Source organism: Dendrobates tinctorius, unplaced genomic scaffold (assembly GCF_039654945.1).
Source record: "Dendrobates tinctorius isolate UK_male_01 unplaced genomic scaffold, ASM3965494v1 ptg000011l, whole genome shotgun sequence".
In the NCBI taxonomy this organism is placed as follows: domain Eukaryota; kingdom Metazoa; phylum Chordata; class Amphibia; order Anura; family Dendrobatidae; genus Dendrobates; species Dendrobates tinctorius.
The window spans coordinates 87,666,201-87,691,057 of record NW_027361679.1 but is presented as its reverse complement, the minus strand read 5'-3'; the positions used below and the strand labels follow the sequence as shown (position 1 = coordinate 87,691,057).

Below are 24,857 nucleotides of genomic sequence, written 5' to 3'. Positions count from 1 at the left end.
TTCCACTCAGCATGGTCTCACGCCCCTGTGGGAGTGATCTGCAAGAGGCTGCGACATCACCAGCTCTCTGCAAATTTCACGCATGCGCAAGGCTTTCTACACTCAGGGCATTGCGTCTCAGAAGACGGGTGTAGAATATGGTTTCTTAAGTGAGAGATACTAACCAGTATTGACAAAAGATTGGGCCAGCGTTCATTTACATGATGCAATCATCAGGTGTTATTGGAACTATCGTTTGTAACCCCCTTCTCTATAGTAATGGTAGGACACATTTATAATGTCCTGCCGAAGAACAAAGTAATGTGTCTGTGCGAAAAATATGATGCACGACAAAAGAGCAAATAAATTCACTGAGCAAAATAATGCAGAATAATTGTTGGCAAGAACAATCATATTGGCAATTTTCACCATGTAAAGAGCCCCCGTTTGTCTGCAGATGGACAATGTGCCGATACGATGCCGACTAACTGCCCATGAAATGCTGTTCTGATGCATCATGGGACTGATAGCATAACACAATAGGAAAGCAAGGTGGAAACTACAATTAAACGCATGCCACATAACAGGTACAGTACACTTGAAAAACCTTCAGAGGGCGACCGAGAACCAGTTGGGTACAGCAATGGAAAGTTGCGTTTTAGCTAGTGATATAGTGTGTAATCTATCTTTTAAAAATCCATGCCAAAAAGTACTTTACAAACAGCTGTTTGTTTCTATTACTGGAAATTTTGTTAATAGTGATCTCCCAGGTGCTATTACTGCACCTGCAAGATCAGCGGCAGGAGTATTATCAGTAGTGACTTCAGCATGTAAGTGATTAGACACATGACCACTGGTTCCGGATGAGAGAAAGCGCTCATCACTTCCTACACTGTTTAGCGCTGTGTATGCAGCAATCTGGAATCAGAGACTGTAATAAACTCTTGCCTTTTCTCGTGAAGCAGCTATACCAGGCAAGGATGTTTTAAAACGTCACTGTAGAGTAGAATGCAGACTGCTTAGATGTTTAAAGTCTATGGGTGGTCTGGAAATAGTCAAAGTGAGTGTCAGCACAGAAGGATTGTTCAACCCAAGAACAAGCACTCGGAGCACCCGTGGCTTTTCTGAACAGTTCTGTGCAGCTTCCCACCTACTGTGGCTTGTGAAAGAATTCTACCTCACAAACTGGAATTTCACGGTTTCTTTTTGAGGGTTTGCATCAGTTTGTTTAAATAACATGCCTACAGCTTTGGTTTTCTTTTTATTGTGAAACAAACAAACAGGACTAAATAACAGAAAACTGCATAGCCATTCACCCCCCCCAAAAGTCAGTACTTTGAGGAGCCTCATTTTGCTGCAAATACAGCTGCAAGTTGCTTTGGATAAGTCTCTGAGCTTTCCACTGAGATTTTTGACCATTCCTCAAGGCAAAACTGCTTCAGCTCTTTCAAGCTAGATGGTTTCTTGTAGTCTGACCACAGATTAAAGCCTGGGATTGGACTACTCCATAACATTTAGAGTGTGTGCACACGTTGCATACTTGGTGTTTTTGTTGCATTTTTTTCTGCGAAGATTTGTAGCAAAACCTGATGCCAGCAAACTAAATGAGAAACCTGAAGTGTCGTGCACATGTTGAGTATTTTTGACTTTCAGATTTAGTGCAGAAAATAAACTGCAGCATGTCAATTCGCTGTGTGTTTCTCACCATTCACTTAAATCAGGCAAAAACACAGGGCAAAAACAAGTCTTTTCAGCGGCGGTTTTCCTGCCAATAGCTGCAGAAATTTTACTCAACGTGTGCACATAGCTTTAGACATTTCCCCTTAACCCCTTCACCCCCAAGGGTGGTTTGCACGTTCATGACCGGGCCAATTTTTACAATTCTGACCACTGTCCCTTTATGAGGTCATAACTCTGGAACGCTTCCATGGATCCCGGTGATTCTGACATTGTTTTCTCGTGACATATTGTACTTCATGATAGTGGTAAAATTTCATTCAAATAACTTGTGTTTATTTGTGAAAAAAACGGAAATTTGGCGAAAATTTTGCAATTTTCCAACTTTTAATTTTTATGCCCTTAAATCACAGAGATACGGCACACAAAAAACTTAATAAGTAACATTTCCCACATGTTTACTTTACATCAGCACAATTTTGGAACCAAAATTTTTTTTTTTGTTAGGAAGTTATAAGGGTTAAAAATTGACCAGCGATTTCTCATTTTTGCAACACCATTTTATTTTTACGGTCCACATCACATTTGAAGCCACTTTGAGGAGTCTATATGATAGAAAATACCAAAAAGTGACACCATTCTAAAAACTGCACCCCTTAAGGTGCTCAAAACCACATTCAAGAAGTTTAACCCTTTAGATGCGTCACAGGAATTTTTTTTTGAATATTTAAAAAAAAAAATTGAACATCTAACTTTTTTTCACAAAAAAAATACTTCAGGTTCAATTTTTTTTATTTTACCAAGGGTAACAGGAGAAATTGGACTGCAAAAGTTATTGTGCAATTTGTCCCGAGTACGCTGATACCTGATATGTGGGGGGGAACTACTGTTTCGGCGCATGGCAGAGCTCAGAAGGGAAGGAGCGCCGTTTGACTTTTTCCACTGAAAAATTGGCTGGAATTCAGATCGGACGCCATGTCACGTTTGGAGAGCCCCTGATGTACCTAAACAGTGGAAACCCCCCACAAGTGACCCCATTTTGGAAACTAGACCCCCCAAGGAACTTATCTAGATATGTGGTGAGAACTTTGAACTCACAAGGGCTTCACAGAAGTTTATAACGTACAGCGGTACAATTAAAAAATCATATTTTTCCCACAAAAATGATCTTTTCACCCCCAATTTTTATTTTCCCAAGGGTAACAGGACCCTAAAAGTTATTGTGCAATTTGTCCTGAGTACGCTGATACCCCACATGTGGGGGTAAACCACTATTTGGGCGCATGGCAGAGCTCGGAAGGGAAGCAGCGCCATTTGACGTTTTTGGCTGGAATTGAGATCGGACACCATGTCGCGACTGGAAAACCCCTGATGTACCAAAACAGTGGAAACCCCCCACAAATGACATCATTTTGGAAACTAGACCCCCCAAGGAACTTATCTAGGTGTGTGGTGAGCACTTTGAACCCCCCAGTGCTTCACAGAAGTTTATAACGCCCAGGCGTGAAAATAAAAAATTCGTATTTTTTCCACAAACATTATCTTTTAGTCACCAATTTTTTTTTATTTTCCCAAGGGTACCAGGAGAAATTGGACCCCAAAAGTTGTTGTCCAATTTGTCTTGAGTACGCTGATACCCCATATGTGGGAGAAAACTACTGTATGGGCACATGTCGGGGCTCGGAAGGGAAGTAGTGACGTTTTGGAATGCAGACTTTGATGGAAAGGTCTGCAGGTGTCATGTGCGTTTGAAGAGCCCCTGATGTACCTAAACTATTGAAACTCCCCACAAGTGACCCCATTTTGGACACTAGACCCCCCACGGAACTTATCTAGATGTGTGGTGAGCACTTTGAACCCCCAAGGGCTTCACAGAAGTTTATAACGCTCGGGCGTGAAAATAAAAAATCATTTTTTTCCCACAAAAATGATATTTTTGCCCCCAATTTTTTGTTTTCATAAGGGTAACAGGAGAAATTGGACCCCAAAAGTTGTTTTGCAATTTGTCCTGAGTAGGCCGATACCCTACATGTGGGGGTAAAACACTGTTTGGGCGCATGGCAGAGCTTGGAAGGGAAGGAGCACCATTTGACTTTTTCAACTCAGAATTGGCTGGAATTGAGATCAGACGCCATGTTGCATTTGGAGAGCACCTGATGTGCCCAAACAGTGGAAACCCCCAATTCTAACTCCAACCCGAACCCCAACACACCCCTAACCCTAGCCCTAACCCTAATGAGAAAATGGAAATAAATACATTTTCTTTTAATTTTATTATTTTTCCCTAACTAAGGGGGGGTGATAACGGGGGGTTTGATTTACTATTTATGGCGGTTTTTATTTTTGGCAGCTGTCACACGCTAAAAGACGCTTTTTATTGTAAAAATAGTTTTTGCATCACCACATATTGAGAGCTATAATTTTTCCGTATTTTGACCCACCGAGTCATGTGAGGTCTTATTTTTTTGCGGGAAGAGTTGACATTTTTATTGGTACCATTTTCGGGCACGTGACATTTTTTGATCGCTTTTTATTCCGATTTTTGAGACGCAGAATGAACAAAAACCAGCATTTCATGACTTTCTTTTGGGGGGGTGCGTTTACACCGTTCCGCGTGCGGTAAAATTGATAAAGCGGTTTTATTCTTCGGGTCAGTACAGTTACAGCGATACCTCATTTAGGTTATTTTTTTATGTTTTGGCGGTTTTATGCAATGAAAACTATTTTATATAAAAAAAATAATTATTTTTGCATCGCTTTATTCTGCGAGCTATAACTTTTTTCTTTTTTCGCTGATGATGCTGTATGGCGGCTTGTTTTTTGTGGGACAAGATGACGTATTCAGCGGTACCATGGATATTTATATGCGTCTTTTTGATCGCACGTTATTGCACTTTTTGTTTGGCGGTATGATAATAAATCATTTTTTGCTGTTTTTTATTTTTTAAGGGGTTCGCTAAAGGGGTTAACTAATGGGACAGTTTTATAGGGCGGGTCGTTACGGACACGTCGATACCTAATATGTGTACTTTTATTGTTTGTTTTTTTTTATTTAAAAAAAAATGGATTTATTGGGGGAATATTTTTTTTTTCTAATTTATTTGGCGATTTTTTAAAAATTATTTTAACACATTTTTTTTTTTTTTTTTTTTTTTTTACTTTATTACATTGTCCCAGGTGGGACATCACTGTCCTGTGACAGATCGCTGATCTGTCACATCACAGATCACTGTGACAGATCAGCGATCTGTCACAGGCACTGCTGCAGACTTCCTCATGCCTGCGCTTTGCAGGCACTGAGGAAGTCAGCCCCCTGCAGGCCCCCCATTGCCATCTTGGATTCGGGGGCCTGCAGGGAAAGAGCCTTCCGCAGCAGCGCTGCACATTGCGCTCCTGTGGGGGGCTCAGGGAAGCACGGAGGGAGCCCCCTCCCTGCCGATGCTTCCCTTTAACCCCCGGTACACCGCGATCATGTTTGATCGCGGTGTGCAAGGGGTTAACGTGTCGGGGGCGGTCCGTGACCGCCCCTGACACATTGTGCCGGGTGTCAGCTGTGATAATCAGCTGACACCCGGCCGCGATCAGCGGCACTCACGTGGGCGCCGCTGATCGCGCTAGACGTACTCTCGTACATGGGCATAGGGGCCCGGGTCCCATGGACGGGATAGTACGTCTGATGTCAGAAAGGGGTTAAACCACTCAAATGTTGATTTAGCAGTAGGCTTTGGGTCATTGTCTTGATGGAAGGTGAACCTCCATCCCAGTCTCAAATTACTGACAGTCTGCATTATATCTGTATTTCACACCATCCATCTTCCCCTTGACTCGGACCACTTTCCCTGTCTTTGCTGCAGAAAAACATCCCCACAGCATGATGCAGCCACCGCCATATTTCACTGGTGGATGGTGTTCTTAAGGTGATGAGCTGTGTTGGTTTGGCACCAGGCATAGCATTGACCATAGTGGTCAAAAAGTCTCAGGTGACCAGAGCACCTTCCTTCATACATACATTTGGGTAGTATCCCACATGTCTTTTGGAACTCAAAACAAGCTTCACAATTTGTGTATGCAAGTAAAGGCTTTTTCTACCCACTCTTCGATAAAGGTGTCACCTCTGTGGAGTGTATGGCTTATTGTGGTCATATGGACAGACACTCGTTTCTCCTTGGGAACTCTGCAGCTCCTTCAGGGTTACCTTTGGTCTCTCTGTGCTGACTCTCCGATTAACGCCCTCCTTGCCTGGGCTGAGAGTTTTTGTGGGCAGCCCTCTCGACAGTTTTGTGGTACCATGTTCTTTCCATTTGATAATAATGGATTTGATGGTGCTACAGGGGATCATCAGGAAAGATTTTTTTTTTTAATCCAATCCTGATATGTACTTCAAAAATTTTTTCCCTGACTTGTTTGGAGATCTCTTGGCATTTATGGAGTTGTTTGGTTACTGGTTCCTCTTGCTTAATGGTGTTGCAGCCTCTGTGGCCTTTGAGAAAAGAGGTGTATATACTGACAGACCATGTGACTCAAATTGCATACAGGTGGACTTCCTTTCACTAAGCATGTGACTTATGACTAAAGATGGGCAGACACCTGGATGGTCGGGTCCGTCCAGTTACAAAAAATTCGGGTTCGGATACCAAACAGTACCTGGACCCGGAGCCGGACCCCATTCACTTGAGCAGGAGACCTGAACATCCAGTGTTTGCCACGCTGTCAAGTGCACGGCAAACACTCCCCTTCTGATTAGCGGTGAAATCGTCCCCACCGATCAGAGTGCCACGGTTTCCACGCTGTCAAAGGACAGCGTGAGCTGTGATCGCTGGTATAAAGTTTACCTCCGGTCACTGGTGTCAGCTGATGGGACTAAAGCTCCCATCATCTGACACAAGTTACCGCTAATAAAATAGCAGTCCGCAGGCGCCCAGAAAAGGCAAATCTATTGCTTTGCACGGCTCTTCCCACATGCCCTGAAGCAGTGGCAAGTGGGGTTCATATATGTGGGGTTGGTGTCACCTTTGTATTGTCAGGTGACATCAAGCACATGGCTGAGTAATGGAGAGGCGTCTATGAGACACCTATCCATTACTAATCCTATAGTTACATGGTAAATAAAGGCACAGCCAGAACAAAGTCCTTTATTAGAAATAACACAAAACACACTTTTACTTTATTTAAAAATGACAAAACAGTTAAATTCACCTAATGCCTAATTCCACCGAAACCCTCGATCTCCTGTAATAAACCAAAAATAAAAAAAAAAAACAATATCCCTCACCTCTCCGTTGTTCTGTTCCAAGCAGTAATCCATATCTGGGGGAAAACCAGTTTTCAAGCTTGACGGTGCCAAGATGCAACCGACCAGACTGAGAACCACTGGGGAATGAACTGCTGCGAGCGCAACCTCAGTGACAGTGGGGGGCGTTTTTTTGTAAATGATTTATTTGAATAAAATTAAAAAAAAAAAAAAAAAAAAAAAAAAAAAAACACAGCTTGGACCCCTCTACTCTCGATGATAATAAATACAGGGGAACCCACGCAGGTTTTTTCTTTTTTTAATTATTTACAGCGCAGGAGCCGGATGATATACACCCATCAACCAATCCTGCTCTCGCTGTTATTAGCGGTAGCAGGTGTTGGATGATGGGAGCTGTAGTCCCATCAGCTGACACCAGTGACAGTGACCGGAGGTAAACTTTGTACCTTCGATCACAGCTCAGTGCTCATGCTGTCTTTTTGACAGTGTGGGAACCGAGGCACTCTGACCGGCGGCGATGATTTCTCCACCGATCAGAAGAGGTGTTTGCCTCGCTGCCATACACGACAGCGCAACAAACACTCGGAGTTCGGGCAGCCGAACCCGAACAGTAACAAGGACTTCCTGGTGAAGTCCATGTTCGGTGTCCATTCCCGAACAGTAGGTGTTCAGTACGGATGTCGAACTTTACTGTTTGGGTTCACCCATCTCTACTTATGAAGTTAATTGCTTGAACCTCACACAAATTGGATTACAAAAATATTTAAACAAAGATTGTAATGGAACAAAACAGGTAAAAAGCCAGAGCTGTCAATCAACAGAGAGGAGCGATAGATGAAAAACAAGTAGGTGGAAGGTGCACTCAGTGCCTGTGCTTATTTCGAACAGACACTGCGCTAAAATATTTCATTTGAAGAGGTCCTTTCAGGGCTGTGGAGTCGGAGTCGTGGAGTCGGAGTTAGTTTTGGTTGGAGTCGGTAGAAATGTACCGACTCCAGCTTTAAAAAAAAAGTATTAATATTTCATAATTGAACTTTCATATGAATTTTATAAATGTTACTCAAATATATATGTTCTATCAAACTATGAACAACAGTGATAAGCAGTTCTGCTGGAGATAGAGACATTTCTTACTTCTTGTGTGTCACTGTTGTCCACTGCCCTTATCTAATCTTATACTTGGTTAACCTCATGCTGCCCCAACCCCCCTACTTACAATGTATGAAACTGAAAGTGAAAATGTGTTGCAAATTCTTAGTAGTAAAGCTCCTCCTCTAGACTAGATCATATTAGGTGTGCGTCTTCCAAGCATCTCACAGCTGCCTGCTACTCAGAAGAGGAAGACTGTAAGAAGTATTATCCTTACAAACTTTGCATCAGTTACCTGTGAGTACATGAGGAATAACAACAGTATTACTGACCACTATATCAGTTGTACGACCTGGCAATAATTTTGTACAATTGTTTTTAGGAAAAACAATTGTCATTTGGATTGTGAATGCAGAATTAAAAACCTGAGAATGTCAAAGAAGCATCACATTAAATCAGCTGTATTTGAACATTTCACCATCACTCAAGATAGAAAACATTATGTCTGTCAGTGTATGACAAATGATCCAGACGAAAACAAATGCTGTGAAGCCAAGATGAGTGCATATTCAGGCAAAGATAAAAATGCTCCTACCAGAGCTTCTAATCTAAAGAGACATTTACAGCGCTTTCATCCAGAAGTACTGAAAGCAGTGGATGAGAAAGACTGCATCCAAACCAATGAACCAGTGCCCAGCTCTTCCAGCCAAACAAAGGAGCAGAGAACTTTGCAGCCATCAGTTGCAAGATATTTTGTCAGTGACAAAGTTACTGTGACAATGACAGTAGATACATTTAAAAAACAGATCATAGAGTTTGTTGTAAAGGATAGTGTGCCTATTTCATTATTTTCACGACCAGCTTTTATGTGTCTGAATGGGGAAATGGCCCGCAAGCTTGGTGTTTCTCTGGAGAGAGAGAGTATTAGAAAATTAGTAATCGAAGAAGCTTTTAGACAAAAGGAAGAACTTAAAAAAACTCTCAAGGGACGCTTTCTGTTTCTTAAAATGGATGCCTGCACACGTCACAGAGTGAACTATTTTGCCATCAATGTCCGATTTGTTTGTGACAAAAATGAAATAGTTACCAAGACATTGGCAGTAAAAGACACCAAAGCTCATCACACCAGTGAGTTTCTCCAGGTCTTGGTGGAAAAGGTTCTGCAAGACTATGAACTTAAAAAAAGAGCAAGTTCTGTCGTAACTGACAATGCTTCAAATATGATAAGTACTATTAAGCTAATGAATGAGAGTAATGATGGTGACCAGCAGCTAGAAGAACATTCTGGGTCCACAGACACAGAAATGTTTGAAATAGAGGAACACAGTATTGTAACTGAGGAGCAAACTGAAGTTGCTTCAGATGAACAGCAACATGATAGTTTAGATGATCTTGTTGAAACTGTGTCAATATGTTCTTTCATTCATCACATGCGCTGTGTTGTGCATACGCTAGAGCTGGCTATAAGAGACAGTCTGCAAGAAGGACATGCTGCTGCACTGATTGGCAAGGTGAGAAAATTGGCTACTGTTGCCAGAACCCCTAAAGTTGACTCAATTCTGAAGAGACGTGCTGGAAAAGGGGCAATTATTGATCAAGCCACACGATGGGGCAGTACTTACTTAATGATTCAGCGCTTGGTTGAACTGAAAACCTTTCTTGTAGACATGGCTAACCCTCAACTGACGCTAAATGAAAGTCAGTAGAATCAGGTGACTGAGCTGGAAAAATTGCTAGAGCACCCATTTACAGTGACTAAAAAAATTACAAGCAGAGGACTTAACTCCAGGTATTTTCTTAAAGGAGTGGAAGAACCTGATGTTTCGCCTGTCCCAAAGAGGAGGGTTAATTGCAAGTGGCATTGCTACATCAATGAAATGGAGAGAGGAGCTACTATTACAAAATAACATTCTTTTGGCAGCTGTTTATGTAGACCCAATGCATCGGATTCTTCTAGATGATCAACAGCTAAGTAAAGGAAAAGAAGCTCTGTTTGAAATAGCAGTAAGGATGAAAGGGTTGCAGAACAGTCAGGAGGAACAAGAAGAATTTGGTCGTCCTGCCACATCTTCACCCTCATCATCAACTGATGAAGAATTTAATTTCGAAAAATATTTGGATCACAAGGACCGTGCAAAGCGTTCCCACATAGAAGAGTCATCCCCATCAAGGAACACAGCCAGTACATTTCAGCAGAATTTTTCATGTGCACTAAAAGAAATTGAGAAATGTGACCGTTCATCAAAAATAACAGTGCAACAAGCGATTCCTCTGTATCCTGACATTGTCAGAGATGTTGCCTGAGTGGTTACTGCTTTGCCACCAACACAAGTTAGTGTAGAGAGGTTGTTCTCTGCTCTCAAAATAATTAGATCAGATTTGAGGGCATCCATGAAGGAGGATCTGACAGAGGCAATACTTTTTCTGAGGACAAATTTATAGATTTCTTCTTATTAACTGCATAAAAGTGTTTATTGCATATTTACTTACAGTTTATAAAAGTTTATAAAAGTTATTTGCTATATTCTAATTGTATTCTAATAAATGTAGTTTTTGCTCTAAGTGGTCTGATTACTTATATGATGGTGAGAAACTGAATAAGCACGATGTTTAATATTTTACAACAGTAAATTTGTTGTTATGAATTGGCCATTTATGAAGGAGTCGGAGTCGCAACTGTGGCTTACCGACTCCACAGCCCTGGGTCCTTTCATCAGTTTGAGTATTTTAATCCCTTCCCGACATGCGCTGTATATAAATGGCTACGTGAGAGTTCCATTCCCGCAAACCGCCATGAGGCACAGTGCTGGCTCACACAGAGACTGGGTGTGGGTGTCAGCTCTATGTGAGAGCTGACACCCTGCAGCAATGCCCACAATCAGTGCTAGTGCCAATCAGACACTTAAGCCCTCTGATGCCGCTGTCAATAGTGACTGCGACATTGAGGATCTTCGCAGAGGGAGTGAGCTCCCTCTCTGCTTGCATCGGCATAACGCGATGCGATCGCTTTGGGCCAATGGTCTCCATGTTGACCCTGGGCCGCAAGATGGCCACGGGGTCTTTCAGGGAAAGTGGCCTGCAAGCGCCTGCTCAGAGCAGGAGCCGGACACGCCTCCTACCAGCCAGGTACTCCTCTGATGCCTTGCAGTGCAGAAGTATTGCAGAGTATCAGATGAGCGATCCATCAGCGTAAGGATGATGATCCATCCTGGGACAATGTAAAAAAAGAAAAGTTTTTTTAAAAAGAAAAAACTATGCTTTATCATACTGCTAAACAAAAAGTGCAATAAAACACAATCAAAAAGACCAATGTAAATAAAAATGGTATCTCTGAAAAAGTCATCTTATTCCGCAAAAAACAAGCCGCCATACAGCTCCGTTGGTGTAAAAAAAAAAAAAAAAAAAAAAAAAAGTTATAGCTCTCAGAATAAAGAGATGCAAAAATAATTATTTTTCTAGCAAATAGTTTTTATTGTGTAAAAGCGCCAAAACATAAAAAAAATTAATTGTAGTATTGCTGTTATTTTACTGACCCAAAGAACAAAGCTGCCTTGGAAAGAATGAAAAATCTGTAAGCCAAAACGATGCAAACATCGTTAAGATATGAAGACTTTCAACAAGAAAAAAAACCCATTATGATCACAATAACTTTCAAAGTAAAAATAAGGGGTCATTTCTGCTGCAAAGTAAATGCTATAAAAAATACAATTTGCAGAACTGGATTTTATTCTTTGCATTCCTCATACAGAAACCAACTACTAAAAGATCAGGACTTGTCTACAGCTTTCTGTGACCCACATTGTTGTAAATGGCAATTTAAGCAAGATAGCAGCCATCAATGAATCACATAAAATAAGAAAAATTCCATTGGAAAATATTCTTAATGAAAAAAAAAACAACACCACTAGTCTTGTATTCCACTTATCAAGACTTACCGGACTGAGAAGGGGGAAACTGAGAAAAGGATGATGTACGTTCTCTCTTTGGAGGTGGACAGTAACCTCCATCCTCTTTGTCAGAATCTGAACAACAAAAATATTTTAACATTACCCCATTAAAATCATTTCAGTATTGACATAACTAGGAAATAAATTTTTTTTTATAATTTACCTTCATCTTGTTCTGGACTTGACCCGTCAGCAGACCTCTATAAAACAGGATAGATACCATCAGTTTTTTTTGCATTTGTTTATTCTATAATGATGAGATGTATGACAACACAAGGTTCTGTAACTATAGGGGACACTTTTTGGCACATTCACACGTAATGAATCGACGTAATGAAATCTGCACCAAACCAGATCTATTACTTATACAGGTTCATTGACCATAGACAATCTAAACAGCTTCACTCAAAGACAAACGATGCAGCTGTCCGATAAAGAATAGGTCATACATGCTCCAAGGGCAGCTTTCAATACTCCCAAGAAGGGACTGAAGCAGTCTCTTGTTTCCTCAAGTAAAAATGTTGCATTCTGGAGAAAAACAATCCAGCTAGAATAAACTGGTTTTAATCAACTGCTTCCTCCTCTGTATTTCCTTGCCCCTGCTCCAAGATAGCCACCGGAGTGGCATTGGGGTGCAGTGGTAAGTCTGAACCAAGCCTCCAGACATACCTGTGCTGTAGAATCAGAAAGGTAGGGGAGGCAAGACTTACCACGGCACACCCCAATGCCACTGTGGTGGCTATCTTGAAGCAGGTGAAAGGACAGCTGAGGAAGCAGTGGAAAAAAAAAAATGCCAAGTAGGGTGACTGTATATGAGAAATGTCTGGTCACTTTTCTGTCCTAGGGTGTGGTGTTGCTTTAACCCCTTCTTGAGCATGGGTTTTTCAGTTTTTGAGTTTCCATTTTTTGCTCCCCTTCTTCCCAGAGCCATAACTTTTTTTATTTTTCCGTCAATATGGCCGTGTGAGGGCTTGTTTTTGTGGGACTTGCACTGTACTTTTTAAACAAACAATGACCTGGAAAACATTTAAAAGTGCGGTGAAATTGCAAGAAAAAGTGCACTGCCATAATAATTTTTTACCATGTTCACAAATGCTAAAACTGACCTGCCATTATGATTCTACAGGTCATTACGAGTTCATAGACACCAAACATGTCTAGGTTGTTGTTTTGTTTAACCCCTTCATAACCAAGCCTATTTTGACCTTAACGACCAGGCCATTTTTGGCAATTCTGACCACTGTTGCCCTTTATGAGGTAATAACTCTGGAACGCTTCAACGGATCGTAGAGATTCTGTGATTGTTTTTTTCGTGACATATTGGGCTTCATGTTAGTGGTAAATTTAGGTCGATAATTTTTGTGCTTATTTGTGGGGGGCGGGGGAATCGGAAATTTGGTGAAAATTTCGCAATTTTCAAATTTTGAATTTTTATTCTGTTAAACCAGAGAGATATGTGAAACAAAATAGTTAATAAATAACATTTCCCACATGTCTACTTTACATCAGCACAATTTTGGAAACAATTTTTTTTGTTAGGAAGTTATAAGGGTTAAAAGTTAATCAGCGATTTCTCATTTTTACAACAAAATTTACATTGACTTTTTGAATGGAAATTTGCTTATGGAGAGCCCCTGCGTGCCTCAACATGGGAGCTCCCCCACAAGTGACCCCATTTTGGAAACTAGACCCCCTAAGGAACTTATCTAGATGTGTGGTGAGCACTATGAACTCCCAAGTGCTTCACAGAAGTTTATAACGCAGAGCCGTGAAAATAAAAAAAATTTTTCCTCAAAAAATGATATTTTTAGCCCGCAATTTTCTATTTTCACAAGGGTAACAGGAGAAATTGGACACCAAAAGTTGTTGTCCAGTTTATCCTGAGTACGGTGGTACCCAATATGTTGGGGTAAACCACTGTTTGGGCACATGGCAGAGCTCAGAAGGGAGAGCGCACTGTTTGACTTTTTGAACGCAAAATTGGCTGGAATCAATGGTGGCACCATGTCATGTTTGGAGACCCCCTGATGTGTCTAAATAGTGGTAACCCCAACCCTAACGGAAACCTATGGGTGTGATAAGGGGGGCGGTGATTTACTTTTTTTTTTATTTTAATCACTGAGAGTTTATCACAGTGATCAAAATGAATGAATGAAATTTGCTGCTTGCAGATTCGACGGGCGCACTGCGCATGTGCCCGCCATTTTGGAAGATGCAGGAGGGAGGAGGGACACCGGGAGCGACACGGGGACTCAGGAGGTACAGTGTTATGAATGGGCACCGAGGAGGAGAGCAGGCCCAGGCTAAGCCACAGAAAACCAGAGAGGTAGGTAACTAAGCGGATGCAGACCCCTGATCCTGTCCACACAACTAGCAGTAGCTGTGGAGCGTACCTACAATGATCCTAGACACCTCAGCACAGCCGGAGAGCTAACTAAGCCTAAAGCAAGAAAGGGGAAATCTAAACTGCCCCGGAGCAGACCCCAAAGGAATAGATAGCCCCCAAACATATACTGTCGGTGAGACAAGATGAAAACACAAACGCAGGCAGAAAAATAGACTGAGCAAACAATGGGGCCCACACTGACTAGACAGGACAGGAAAGGAAAGACACGGTCTGCAATCACGCAAAAAACCCTGCAAAAAGTCCAACACGTCTGATGCACAAAAACACTAAAGTCGCACGACTTCTCCCCCACTATATCAGCACTCTGGTATATTCTGAAAGCAAAAACAGACCTATATAACAGGGGACAAAACAAACTGGCACAAGCAGGAACATATGGGCGGTGATTCAGCACAGCCCCAGCCGGAGCTGGCTGACCCGCACAAAGCAGAGAGACAAAACCAGATCAAATGCAAACAGAATAGCAAATGAACCACTTAGCTGAACATGCAGGGAAAGAGCAGGAGACATCAGACCTCAGGAGGCACAGGGAAAAAATCACCAGCAGGGATAGAGGGAGACAGCTGTCTTAAATCCCAGTCAGAAACCCCAGATCTCCAATCGTCTTCCTCATTATCAGGTGGCAAGCCTCTGTCAATCAGATCAGCTCCACTACCTCCAGTAACCACCAGAGGGAGCCCATAAAGAGAACTCTCAATCTGACCAGCTCCACTATCTTCAGTAATCACCAGAGGGAAGCCAGAGAGAGAATTCACAACAGTACAGGGAAAGGGGGTGGAGAGACGGTGATCAGAAGGCGGGGGGAGCAGAGGAGCAGATAATGACTGAGGCGGCAGATCGGTGTCTCCAGCCATGTCCGATTCTACTGCAGCATCGGCCATGGCTGGATTGTAACATTTCATCAAATTTCATTGATGAAATATTACTATCGCTCCGATTGGCTGTTAAAAGTGAAACAGCCAATCAGAGCGATCGTAGCCGCAGGGGAACTAATCCCCCCCCGGCGTGAAGTACAAAGCCCCCTGTACCTGCGGGTCGGGTGACCTTTCATTGACCCCGGTCACCCAACCTGCAGGGGGGTTATTAATTCAGGACACAGCATATGCGTCATTGGTTGGACTGGCACCAACTTTCATGAGGCATACGTTGTGCCACTTAGTCGTGAAGGGGTTAAGTGGTGGAAAAAAAATCCCCCCCAATAAAGTCACCACTTTTCCTGAAACCCGTAGCATCTCCATTTTTCATGATCTGGGGTTGGAGGAGGGCTTATTTTTTGTGCACTCGTTATTGCAGTGTTGTGGTGACCAAAAAAAACGTAATTCTGGCGCTTTTGTTGCGTCGTTTACCGATTGACAGATCAGACGATTCTGAATACAGCGATACTAAATAGGTGCATTTTTATTTAATGGTTTTATTCTGAATGGGGCAAAAATAGAATTAGACTTACCGGTAATTCGGTTTCTAGGAACCTTCCACGACAGCCACCTTGGAGGTTGTCTCCCCGCCCTAATAGGGGACAGGAACAGGAAGAGGTTAAATAACCCTTCCCTTCCTGCTACCTCAGTGTTTTTTCTGAACATACTAGCATGAATAGTTACCGCCAGTAGAGCAGGAATCATCAGGAAAATATATCATATAGGGAGGGAAATTAGTGCGGTCGTGGAAGGTTCCTAGAAACCGAATTACCGGTAAGTCTAATTCTATTTTCTCTAGTGACCTTCCACGACAGTCACCTTGGAGTCATGCCAAAGTTAATTTATTAGGGAGGGACTACGGCTTGCAAGACGCATCTGCCGATTGTCAGATCCCTATTGAAATCCAGTCTATAGTGTCTAGTAAAGGTGTGCACGGAGGACCAGGTGGCCGCTCTGCATATCTGCTCCGAAGACGTATTTCCTCTTGCTACCCAGGACGTAGCGACTGATCGAGTGGAGTGGGGCTTTTAACGACTCTGGAGGAGAGAGATGCCTTGAAGAATATGCCAGAGAGATGGACTGCTTGATCCAGCCTGCTATCGTGTTCTTTGCTGCCTTCTTCCCCTTATTTCTTCCTGAATACTGAAGGAACAGGTCCTGATCGATTCACCAATCCTTGGTTACTTCGAGGTAACGGAGAACTACCCTGCGGACATCCAGGGTATGAAATTTCGCTTCCTTCGGGTTAGAAGGATTTGGGCGAAATGATGGCACACGATATCCTGGCTTCTATGAAAGTCTGACACCACCTTGGGCATAAAGGAGGGGTCTAGGCGTAGTACTATACTGTCTGAATTGAGTAGGAGATAAAGTTCCTGTACCGAAAGGGCCTGTAGCTCCCCCACCCGTCTAGCTGATGTGATTGCCACAAGAAACACTGTTTTGAGTGTGAGCATTTTTAATGAGATTCCTGACAGGGGCTCAAACGGGGCCTGTGTTAGGCTATTGAGCACTACATTAAGATTCCAGGGGGGAACCCGACTAGGGAGCGAAGGGCGAATCCTGCCTGCCGCTATCATGAACCGCTTGACCCAGCGGTGTTTGGCTAGTTCTTGATCAAAAAAGGAACTAAGGGCAGATTCCTGCACCTTTAACATACTCGGAGTAAGCCCTAGATTTAACCCTTTCTGTAGGAAGTCTAGTATCTGGGCAATATTTGGATAGGCGGGGTCAGGGACCCTCAGGAGGCACCAGAAGGAAAATTTTTTTCCATATTTTCCCGTAAATTGAATTAGTTATCGGCTTTCTACTTTTTTGAAGGGTCCGGATTACTTCATCTGACAACCCTTTGGCCTTTAGAATGTTGGCCTCAATAACCAGGCTGCTAGACATAGCTTGGCTGTGTTCAGGTGTAGCAATGGACCCTGAAAAAGGAGGTCAGTCTTCTGCCCTGACCTTTTGTAACGTTCTTGCCAGCATCGGAATTGGGGGAAATGCATAGGCCAGTCTGAAGACCCATGGATGGGCAAATCCATCCGCCCCCCGGGCTCCGTACGTGGGACTATTCTGAGCATTCGCGAACAGGTCAACTTCTGGGTCCCCCCCGTCTTGCGGCTAGAGCCTGGAACACCTCTTGGTTTAGATACCATTCCCCTGGAATGACGTCCTTCCTGCTCAGGAAGTCGGCCTGGATGTTTTCCGACCCCTTCAGGTGTACCGCGGAAATGGATAACAGGTGCTTCTCTGCCCAGAGGAAGATCCTTGCTGCTACTTTCTTTAGGCTGGCGTACCTTGTGCCCCCCTTGATGCCTGAGATATGCCACCGTGGTCACATTGTCCGAGTATATCCGAACATGATGGTTCTTGACAAGGGCTGATGCGGCCTTCAGTGACTCTTCCACCGCCGTCAACTCCCTTAGGTTTGAAGAACCGCCCTTTAAGTTCTGGGGCCACTGCCCCTGGAAGTATGAATCTTCGACCACCGCTCCCCAGCCCCTCAGACTGGCATCGGTACATAGTATTCTTAGTGGAAACTGATCCTAGCTTACTCCTCGCCTCAGGTTTCAGTAGCTCAGCCACCACCAGAGGGCCGATTTTACATGTCCTGGAAGTAGAACACTTTTTGACAGGTTGTTTGGATATTTCTTCATATTTATTAGGACATACGACTGGAGGACTCACGTGTGAGCTTGTGCCCAGGACACCGCCTGAATGCACACTGTCAGAGAAACCAGGATGGACATGGCGTCCCTCAGCGTTGGCGCCCTTTGGTCTCTGAACCAGATTATTTTCTGCCGAAGGTCTTTTTGACGATCTTCGGGAAGAAAGGACGTCCTCTTCTCTGATTTCAAGAGAATCCCCCAAAATTTTTTCCTAGGGGGAAGGACAGTGGGCCGACTTCTGGAGATTTGGTATCCACCCTAGTGTTTCGAGAATCTGTAGGGTTCTTGATACGTCCTGGTTCAGCCGGTTTACTGATGGGGCGACGATCAGCAGATCGTCTAGATACGGTACAATGCCTGAAGCCGAATGAAGATGACTGCCTCTTTCATGATCTTCGTGAACACCCTTGGTGCTGGGGATACCCCAAACGGAAGGGCATTGAACTGAAGGTGGCTGATTCCTCGGTCTTCCCGACCGCAAACCTCAGAAACTTCCGGTGGTCCGGATGAATGGGTACGTGGTAATACGCATCCCTTAGGTCTATTGTCACCATCTGCCAGCCGCGTCCAATAAGAGGAATCGCTGAATTCACTGACTCCATCTTGAACTTTCGGTACTTGATGAAGTGGTTCAGGGGCTTTAGATTTATAATGAGCCTGTGTTTTCCTGAGGGTTTCTTTATCAGGAACAGGCGAGAATAATGTCCCCTGCCCTCCTCTTGTGGAGGTACATACGAGACCACTTCTTCCCGTAGCAGTTCTTCTATCTGAAGCTACAGAACTTTTTGCAGACTTGGGGATTGCGCTGGGGTAAATCCTTAGGGCGTGCGGGGGGGGAGCTCGAACTCCAGTTTTAGCCCAAAGTGTATAGTGTGCAGGGCCCACTGGTTCGAGGTCGTGGCCTGCATTTGGGCGAAAAACTGTGTGAGTCGACCCCCTACCCGGGAAGTCACTGCTTTTCCGGGGGCTGCTGCTGTTGGGGCACAAGGAAGTTTCTTCCTTTGCCCCTTTCGGGTAGCTTCAACGACCCGTTTTGCCCTTCCCTCTGAACATCCTTTGAGAAGTCTGTTCTCTTGAGGGACGAAAAAAAACGCCTTTTGGTGGGTTTCTGTTCCGGCAGTGACTTATTCTTGTCAGAAGCCTTTTCAAGGATGTCATCGAGGACCGGCCCGAACACGTGGTGTCCCTGGAAGGGGATGGCACATAGTTTCGTCTTGGAAGTGATGTCGCCTCCCCATGATTTCAGCCATAAGGCTCTCCTGGCCGAGTTTGAAAGGACTAGGGACCTTGCTGCCACCCGTACCGTTTCTCCTGAAGAGTCAGCTAAATAGCCTGTTGCCTTTTGGAGGATTGACAGGGAGTCTAAGATTTCCTCTCTTGGGGTACCCCAAGACAGGTGGTCTTCCAACGTACGTAGCCAGAAAAACAACGATCTGGCTACGCAGGTGGATGCAATATTTGCTCTGAGCAGGTTTGTAGAGGCTTCCCAGGACTTTTTAAGATGGCTCTCTATTTTGCGATCCATCGGATCCTTCAATTGGGAGGCATCCTCAAAGGGCAAGGACGTCTTCTTTGTGACTTTAGACACTTGGACGTCTATCTTAGGGATCTCCCAAATGGAACTATCACCTTCTAGGGGGAACCGATTTTTTTAGCTCAGAGGGCACCGTAAGTGCTTTCTCGGGGGAGGACCACTCCTGAGCTATTAAATCCTGTATAACCTCATGAACCAGGAAACCCTTCCTACCTCTGGGTTTCAACCCTCCAAACATCTCATCCTGTACTGAGAGCCTTACCTCCTCCTCCTCCAATCCCATGGCATTTCTTACCATGGAAACTAACTCCTCCATATCCTCAGAGTAGAAATAGTATTTTTTTGTATCATGACTGGAGGTGGACGTCAGGGCTGTGGAGTCGGTAAGCCACAGTTGCGACTCCGACTCCTGGATTTTATCAGGCTCCGACTCCGGCTCCTTCATAAATGGCCAATTCATAACAACAAATTTACTGTTGTAAAATATTAAACATCATGCTTATTCAGTTTCTCACCATCATATAAGTAATCAGACCACTTAGAGCAAAAACTACATTTATTAGAATACAATTAGAATATAGCAAATTACTTTTATAAACTTTTATAAACTGTAAGTAAATATGCAATAAACACTTTTATGCAGTTAATAAGAAGAAATCTATAAATTTGTCCTCAGAAAAAGTATTGCCTCTGTCAGATCCTCCTTCATGGATGCCCTCAAATCTGATCTAATTATTTTGAGAGCAGAGAACAACCTCTCTACACTAACTTGTGTTGGTGGCAAAGCAGTAACCACTCGGGCAACATCTCTGACAATGTCAGGATACAGAGGAATCACTTGTTGCACTGTTATTTTTGATGAACGGTCAAATTTCTCAATTTCTTTTAGTGCACATGAAAAATTCTGCTGAAATGTACTGGCTGTGTTCCTTGATGAGGATGACTTCTTCTATGCGGGAACGCTTTGCACGGTCCTTGTGATCCAAATATTTTTCGAAATTAAATTCTTCATCAGTTGATGATAAGGGTGAAGATGTGGCAGGACGACCAAATTCTTCTTGTTCCTCCTGACTGTTCGGCAACCCTTTCATCCTTACTGCTATTTCAAACAGAGCTTCTTTTCCTTTACTTAGCTGTTGATCATCTAGAAGAATCCGATGCATTGGGTCTACATAAACAGCTGCCAAAAGAATGTTATTTTGTAATAGTAGCTCCTCTCTCCATTTCATTGATGTAGCAATGCCACTTGCAATTAACCCTCCTCTTTGGGACAGGCGAAACATCAGGTTCTTCTACTTCTTTAAGAAAATACCTGGAGTTAAGTCCTCTGCTTGTAATTTTTTAGTCACTGTAAATGGGTGCTCTAGCAATTTTTCCAGCTCAGTCACCTGATTCCACTGACTTTCATTTAGCGTCAGTTGAAGGTTAGCCATGTCTACAAGAAAGGTTTTCAGTTCAACCAAGCGCTGAATCATTAAGTAAGTACTGCCCCATCGTGTGGCTTGATCAATAATTGCCCCTTTTCCAGCACGTCTCTTCAAAATTGAGTCAACTTTAGGGGTTCTGGCAACAGTAGCCAATTTTCTCACCTTGCCAATCAGTGCAGCAGCATGTCCTTCTTGCAGACTGTCTCTTATAGCCAGCTCTAGCGTATGCACAACACAGCGCAAGTGATGAATGAAAGAACATATTGACACAGTTTCAACAAGATCATCTAAACTATCATGTTGCTGTTCATCTGAAGCAACTTCAGTTTGCTCCTCAGTTACAATACTGTGTTCCTCTATTTCAAACATTTCTGTGTCTGTGGACCCAGAATGTTCTTCTAGCTGCTGGTCACCATCATTACTCTCATTCATTAGCTTAATAGTACTTATCATATTTGAAGCATTGTCAGTTACGACAGAAAGAACTTGCTCTTTTTTAAGTTCATAGTCTTGCAGAACCTTTTCCACCAAGACCTGGAGAAACTCACTGATGTGATGAGCTTTGGTGTCTTTTACTGCCAATGTCTTGGTAACTATTTCATTTTTGTCACAAACAAAATCGGACATTGATGGCAAAATAGTTCACTCTGTGACGTGTGCAGGCATCCATTTTAAGAAACAGAAAGCGTCCCTTGAGAGTTTTTTTAAGTTCTTCCTTTTGTCTAAAAGCTTCTTCGATTACTAATTTTCTAATACTCTCTCTCTCCAGAGAAACACCAAGCTTGCGGGCCATTTCCCCATTCAGACACATAAAAGCTGGTCGTGAAAATAATGAAATAGGCACACTATCCTTTACAACAAGCTCTATGATCTGTTTTTTAAATGTATCTACTGTCATTGTCACAGTAACTTTGTCACTGACAAAATATCTTGCAACTGATGGCTGCAAAGTTCTCTGCTCCTTTGTTTGGCTGGAAGAGCTGGGCACTGGTTCATTGGTTTGGATGCAGTCTTTCTCATCCACTGCTTTCAGTACTTCTGGATGAAAGCGCTGTAAATGTCTCTTTAGATTAGAAGCTCTGGTAGGGGCATTTTTATCTTTGCCTGAATATGCACTCATCTTGGCTTCACAGCATTTGTTTTCGTCTGGATCATTTGTCATACACTGACAGACATAATGTTTTCTATCTTGAGTGATGGTGAAATGTTCAAATACAGCTGATTTAATGTGATGCTTCTTTGACATTCTCAGGTTTTTAATTCTGCATTCACAATCCAAATGACAGTTGTTTTTCCTAAAAACAATTGTACAAAATTATTGCCAGGTCGTACAACTGATATAGTGGTCAGTAATACTGTTATTATTCCTCATGTACTCACAGTTAACTGATGCAAAGTTTGTTGAAAGGATAATACTTCTTACAGTCTTCCTCTTCTGAGTAGCAGGCAGCTGTGAGATGCTTGGAAGACGCACACCTAGTATGATCTAGTCTAGAGGAGGAGCTTTACTACTAAGAATTTGCAACATATTTTCACTTTCAGTTTCATACATTGTAAGTAGGGGGGTTGGGGCAGCATGAGGTTAACCAAGTATAAGATTAGATAAGGGCAGAGGACAACAGTGACACACAAGAAGTAAGAAATGTCTCTATCTCCAGCAGAACTGCTTATCACTGTTGTTCATAGTTTGATAGAACATATATATTTGAGTAACATTTATAAAATTCATATGAAAGTTCAATTATGAAATATTAATACATTTTTTTTTAAAGCTGGAGTCGGAGTCGGTATATTTCTACCGACTCCGACTCCAACCAAAACTAACTCCGACTCCACAGCCCTTGTGGACGTGGAGCCCTCATCTTCCCAAATCCCCTCCGACCCCGAGGAACAGGCCTCTCCCGAGTCTGAGTCGGCTTCCATAAGTGCCCTTTTCCTCTTTTTTGGGCCAGGGCCCTGGGCCGGGGTTTGGGCTGCTATAGAGGTCTGAACCTCCTGTCTAATGAGAGTCTTTATGCTGTCAAACAGCGAGGGTTGCTCGGTACGCAGTATATTTTGCGTACAAGGCTGGCAATTTCTTCTTGTAGTCAGAAGGAAACCTGGCACCACATATACCACACTTGCGGGGGTTTTTAGGGGCAGAGGCCTTGTCTTCCTGCAAGAAGAAGAGAAGGCTTACTCAGACCTGTGCCTCCAGTTTGTTTGATAGGCAAGGGACCAGCCCCGCTACTCACAATAGGAGGGGGAACGCTGGGCTCCACAGATGCTACAGTTGAGGGCTTCTCACAGTCCATTCTGCACACACCACACTCTGCGCTTACCTGGAGCTGCTGCACCCTTTTAAAGGGTGATTGCGGCGTTCATTCGCTGGGTGCTCCTCCCTCGTCCCTGGGGAGGATGTGCTCGACCCCCGCCGCCATTGTATTCGTTTCCCGGGTCTCCCCGGGTGCCGGCGCGCGTTTCCCCTTCACAGGACGCCGGAGGCCGCAAACCGGAAGTGCGCGTCACTGCCACTTCCGGTCGACTGCCCGCCCCCTCTGACGCGCGCGGCTCCAATGTGGGACTGGGAGGAAGGAGGAAGCCGGGGAGCTGTGCAGGACCTCGGCAGGCAACGTACCGTCCCGCTTTACCCCGGAAGGCACGGGAGGGGCGGCCATGTCCCGAGTCACACCCGCGGTGGAGACGGGAGCAGCACATGGAGGAGAGGCGAACCCCCCGACCTCGGCTGCCCAGCTTTGGTAAGTACATAGGGGCTCCGCTCGCTGGCCACGGCAGCCCCTTGTGACCTCTTCATGCCCCGATAGGGGACAGGAGAAACACTGAGATAGCAGGAAGGGGAGGGTTATTTAACCTCTTTGTGTTCCTGTCCCCTATTAGGGCGGGGAGACAACCTCCAAGGTGGCTCTCGTGGAAGGTGACTAGAGAAAAGGGTGATTTAAACTAGAAGCTGTGATCTTCTGATTTGCTTGTGCTACAACACAGCAGGGCTTTAGTCCTGCTGTGTGTAAACTAATCACCTGCTATGACAACCACAGCTGACGTGAAATCAGCTGACGTGCCGGAAAACTTGCTGGATCATCACCAGAGTCTGCAGCGAGCAGGGGGAGGCAACCTTGGAAGTACCTATACGTCTTAGGTCGTAAAGGGATGAAAGGTTATAGTCACCAGGTTTTTTGGACTTAATCTGAAGTCAGCATAATGTAGGGGCAGATATACTCAATTCAGCGACGTGTCACTTACTGGACTGCTTAAAGGGAATCTGTCACCTATTTTTTTTGAAGATAAGCTGCAGCCACCGCCATCAGGGGCTTATCTACAGCATTCTGTAATGCTGTAGATAAGCCCCCGATGTAACCTGAAAGACAAGAAAAAATAGATTATACTCACCCTTGGGCAGTCCGGGTCCGATGGGTGTCGCAGTCCGGTGCCTCCCATCTTCTAGCGATGACGTCCTCTTCTTTGCTTCCCGTCGTGGCTCCGGCGCAGGCGTACTGCTCTGCCCTGGTGAGGGCAGAACAGAGTACTGCAGTGCGCAGGCGCCAGGAAAGGTCAGAGAGGTCCGGCGCCTGCACACTGCAGTACTTTACCCTGCCCTCAACAGGGCAGAGCAGTGCGCCAGAGCCGCGACAGGAAGCAAAAAGGACGTTATCTCTAGAAGATGGGAGATGCGGGACCGGACCGCGACACCCATCGGATCGGGACCGCCCCTGGCTGAGTGTAATCTAACTCGTTTTTCTTATCTTTCAGGTTACACTGGGGGCTTATCTACAGCATTACAGAATGCTGTAGATAAGCACTTGATGGCGGTGGCCGCATTTTATGTACAAGAAAATAGGTGACAGATTCCCTTTAATGTAGTTTTATAAAATCACTCTGTTATCGGCAGATTATCACTAGAGGACTACTTGGCCTGCTGCTAGGTAGTGCAACCACACCCCACCACTAATTGTGCATTAGCAGAAAGCTGCC

General features: G+C 44.0%; 1 protein-coding gene across 2 annotated transcripts in view; it reads right to left on the bottom strand.

Moving 5' to 3' along the window:
* The window catches only part of RANBP3 (RAN binding protein 3), a 126,329-nt gene that overhangs the window by 55,318 nt on the left and 46,154 nt on the right, over positions 1 to 24,857 (bottom strand). For both annotated transcript variants that reach the window (XM_073544421.1, XM_073544412.1), the window contains exons 3-4: positions 12,107 to 12,143; positions 11,932 to 12,018 (exon numbers count right to left, since the gene is read on the bottom strand). In XM_073544421.1, coding sequence (XP_073400522.1) covers positions 11,932 to 12,018; positions 12,107 to 12,143 — 124 coding nt within the window. The remainder of the gene's footprint in view (positions 1 to 11,931; positions 12,019 to 12,106; positions 12,144 to 24,857) is intronic.